This window comes from Metopolophium dirhodum, chromosome 1 (assembly GCF_019925205.1).
Source record: "Metopolophium dirhodum isolate CAU chromosome 1, ASM1992520v1, whole genome shotgun sequence".
NCBI lineage: Eukaryota > Metazoa > Arthropoda > Insecta > Hemiptera > Aphididae > Metopolophium > Metopolophium dirhodum.
The window spans coordinates 54,433,079-54,437,316 of record NC_083560.1 but is presented as its reverse complement, the minus strand read 5'-3'; the positions used below and the strand labels follow the sequence as shown (position 1 = coordinate 54,437,316).

Here is a 4,238-nt window from a genome sequence, read left to right as displayed (position 1 = left end):
CCCCCCTCCACTAAAAATCTAATTTCCACCAATATTAAAAATATTATTTTATATATATTACATACTGTATAATAGGTATATTTAAATCATATATTTATATTTTAATTATGTCATATTTGGGATATAAGAAGTTATGATAACAAAAAACCGTTCTTTAAATCCAATTCATAGTAAAATTATAATAGAATTAACTTTCTTTCTATTATTAATCCTTTAATGTTTTATTTACAAACAAATTAAGTAAAAGTTTTAAAGTTACATAATATTAAATTGAAACAACTACTTACAAAGAAAAAATTGGTTATTATTTTTGGTAAATAGTCACATTTTTATTTGTAATCACAAATATAATTATCTTAATTCAAGTATTTCAAAAGGAACAAACATTATGGACTAAATATAACAACATTTAGTAATAATATACATATACACATATATATATATATATATATATGTACATACTTCTAAATATGAAATATCTATTTCATTTTTGACAAACACTAAATTACCAAATTAAGAAAAAAAATACTAAAAATCAAACAGTAATAATTAACTATTTATATTGAAGTAAAAATATAAATTAGTTTGAATGTATAAAAAGTAAAAAAATTGTTAATAAGAACTATTATCGAGTTGGCTGTAATTTAGGTTTAGGCATTTTATTTAGTAAGCCTTGAATATCTTTTTTCTCATCATAAGATTTCCATAACTCAAATAGGTTGATTATATATCTGGATATTTCTTGTATTTTGTCTATGTCCACATTTAGCTCTGCAAACCATGATTTGAGATCTTTTTGCATAATAACACATGCAATTTGTAAACATCCTACAGTAATAAATTAAGTAAAACACATTATTTAAGTAATATATTAATTTTTAATAGTTTTTGATTTTATTAAGGAAGGATATACATATTTTTATCAGGCGTATTGTATTATAAAAGTATAATTACATTGGGCTTAGGAAATACTCAATATAATGATAAATTTATTATATATTTATCATAATATTTTATGTGATACAAATACTTAGTGTTCAATAAAAATAACTCTTAATTAGATCTTTTTTAAATGTATACAAAAAGTTTCCAATAATAATACATTTTTAGTTGATATTATATATTAGATTTTGAGCTATATTATATTGTTATAATTTTATTTCCCAAATTGTTTTTGGTAAATAAACAATAAAATATAACTGAATTCCTAATATTTGTATTTTAATCCAAAATGACTAGATAAAAACATTTTTTTCAACTTTTCATTAATAACAAACTAGATCATTGAAAATTAAAAATATTTTTTATAAAATAAAAGTATAATTTTTTTTATGTGCCAAACATTATTGAATATTAGTGTTCAAACCGGCAGAAATTTTTTTGATTTTTGTGTAATTTTATTAAATAAAACTTAAGATAAAAAAAATAGATTAAGGGAATATTTAAAGTATTTGAGATAGATTTTATTGTATAATGAAAATGTTAACAATATCTTACCTATAGCTATTTGATATGGTGGATATAACAATGACAAATCAGTTCTAAGACTATCATTCACTACTCTCCATGCTAATGCCAATAATTGATCTTCATGTTGTCCAATATCTTGAACCAATTGAAGCAATGGACGGTAAGGTTGAAATACAATCAAACAACAGTCCAAATTTTCCAATAAATAAAATTCACATTCTAATATATGATTAGTACGATAAGGAAATTCTTGAGTATATGCATAATTCAATTTATTTTTCACTACAAGAAAAAGAAAAATATAACCAAAAAATGTAAAATAAAATAATTATTACAGAAACGTACAAACAGTCTGGCAAGTAGTTATTAAACGGCTGTTTGATATTACACCAAATTCTTCAACTTTTGATGCTAAGAAAACACATGTTGGAGACAATAATAATGGATCGATACATTTGAGAGAATTTCTAGCATAAAATCTTTTAAAATAAACTGTTGCCGTAGCTATCACTTGCTGTTTAAGTTTCAGTTGTTCACCTAAAATTTGGATAACTAAACAAACAATTAAACAAGTTTGTTAAATTTAAATTAGGCATATCTCATCATTAATATTTTTCTAATAGGTGGGTAGTTTATAAAGAAAAATAATTTATGAGTAATCTTATTGTAATAATAGGTTGTATAAAAAAACAATGGTTGGTTTGACTATCCGTAATTTATGTTGTAACTTACAATTTGAAAAGAATATTCCTATTTTTTGATATTCCTCTTCACTTAAGATTTGTAAATCTAACTGACGCTCTCTGACTAGATCTTGTTTGTCCAATATCCATTGTTGACTGAAACATACAATTTCGATAAATCAAAATTGAACAAATAATTGAATAAAATGCACATATAAAAATTGAATATGCCCATATAGAAACTGTCAATGGAACCATTCATCATGCGGGGATGGAAGATATCGGAAACATTCAGTAAATACAAATACAATACCCTCAATACGGTAATACACATTGGCCATTTCAACATAATTGTATTATTTGATTTTAAATAATTCCAAAAAACAAACTGTCACGCACGTATTGTTCATTTTTGAAATTGAAAAACTCAACAAATACATCTCAATCCCAGACTAAATAGAATTATTACTTACTAATGTGAACTTTGCCAAAAATTCCCAGCCATTTTCAATCAAATTTATGGTCACTGATTAGTTTCCAGTTTCCACTTTTCACTGCCGTTTTTCACTCAACTTACAACGAACAGCGATGATAACAGCAATGGCCAATGGAACGATGTCTTGTTTTCTTTTTTTGATAACAACGGTTAACGATTACCGTAACTACTAAAAACTAAAAGGACACTGTCATGATGACAATTAATTATTGACGACCGGTAGTGGTTGGATTTACTACAACTGACGACGGGAGCCGTGGATAATTAATAATTATTACGAATAACGGTCACTGATCAGAGATTCGTAGTACATGGTATCTAATTGGTAAATGTTAGTTGTCTACATGTCTATAAAATGTGTGCACTGTGAGCACTACAGCGTTGTAAACAATATTGTATTACATTTTAATAAGTCTGATTAATGATTATCCAATATCAGTGTAGGTATATGGAAATATTTCAAAAATTCGAAAGATAAAAGAATTAATTGTTCCACAGAAAATTGTTAGTGGTCGTACCGCGGGGGTGGGAAAACGCGACGTACTGTCGACAAACGATTACGTCGAATTCATAAATTCATTGGTATAATACAATTTTTTTTTTTTTTTTTAAACTTTATTTTAAAACATACAATCTGTAATTTAAATTTACAATAAGCATGTATGCGGATATACATTAATTAATTTGACATGCGACGCGTGAAAACCCAATAGCAACACTTTATAACTGAAGTTAGTTTAATTTATATAATACAATATAAATATATAATATTATACACACAATTATATAAATATTAAACAGTGTTAAACACACATTTCTAAACATTTCTTGTGTGTAAGCAAATAAAACAATGTTCGGTAATCAGTGGTACACATTCACTGGTACTTACTTTAATTGAAATTATATAATATGACAATTATTTTAATATGAATAAATCGTTATTTGGGTTTGTTATTCACCATTTGGCATTTATATTAAATATTTAACAGTATAAAAAATTAAAAACCTATATAATAGTTGAGTGCGCGTGAAAAAGAGTGTGTCATCGAAAACCATATTTTGTATAAAAGTAAATATAAAGTTGAATAAAAAAAAAAAAAACGGGGAACTCGCTTTGAAAGTTTGATGTAGCCATGTAAGTATACTGTATACAGGGTTGGATAGTGCAGTATTGTGTTTTAAACATCAATTTATAACATTTGTTTTAAACCTTTTGTTCATTGTTTAAAACAGTGTAAAATCCAAGTGAATATTGTGTTTATTTTTGTTTTATTATTATTTGTTATTAATATATAATAAATAATAATAGATATCCTTCAGAAAAAAATTAAAGTACCTATTAAATAATTATACCTATTACTTATTAGTTATTTTATTGAATAAATTACCAAATTTAAAATGTTTTTACTTAGGTACCTAATAATATAATGTCCACATAAAACAGCATTCAGAAAATATTTAAAATACATTTCAAATACTTTTCAGATTTAAATTAAGTATTAAATAAACAGTGAAACATATACTGGGTAGTAGTGCATGGCATATTGGCATGTAAGCAAATTACATATTAAATTAAAATCAAGTTTTTT

At 24.7% G+C, this 4,238-nt stretch overlaps 1 protein-coding gene across 1 annotated transcript; it reads right to left on the bottom strand.

Moving 5' to 3' along the window:
- Positions 1-535: 535 nt before the first annotated feature.
- On the bottom strand, positions 536-3,050 carry LOC132934796 (cyclin-C). The gene is made up of 5 exons (XM_061001158.1): positions 2,627-3,050; positions 2,203-2,309; positions 1,816-2,022; positions 1,498-1,752; positions 536-828 (listed from the first exon to the last, which is right to left on the bottom strand). The coding sequence occupies exons 1-5, from the start codon at positions 2,656-2,658 to the stop codon at positions 626-628; spliced, it is 804 nt and encodes a 267-aa protein (XP_060857141.1). The 5' UTR covers positions 2,659-3,050; the 3' UTR covers positions 536-625.
- Positions 3,051-4,238: the final 1,188 nt, after the last annotated feature.

Bases quoted from the DNA above. Each gene is read 5' to 3' on its own strand.
- LOC132934796 (XM_061001158.1), bottom strand. From the start codon at position 2,658: ATGGCTGGGAATTTTTGGCAAAGTTCACATTA. The intron at 2,310-2,626 runs GTAAGTAATAAT...TGTATGTTTCAG, and splicing joins TTTTGGCAAAGTTCACATTA to TCAACAATGGATATTGGACA. The intron at 829-1,497 runs GTAAGATATTGT...TTATTACTGTAG, and splicing joins ACCATATCAAATAGCTATAG to GATGTTTACAAATTGCATGT.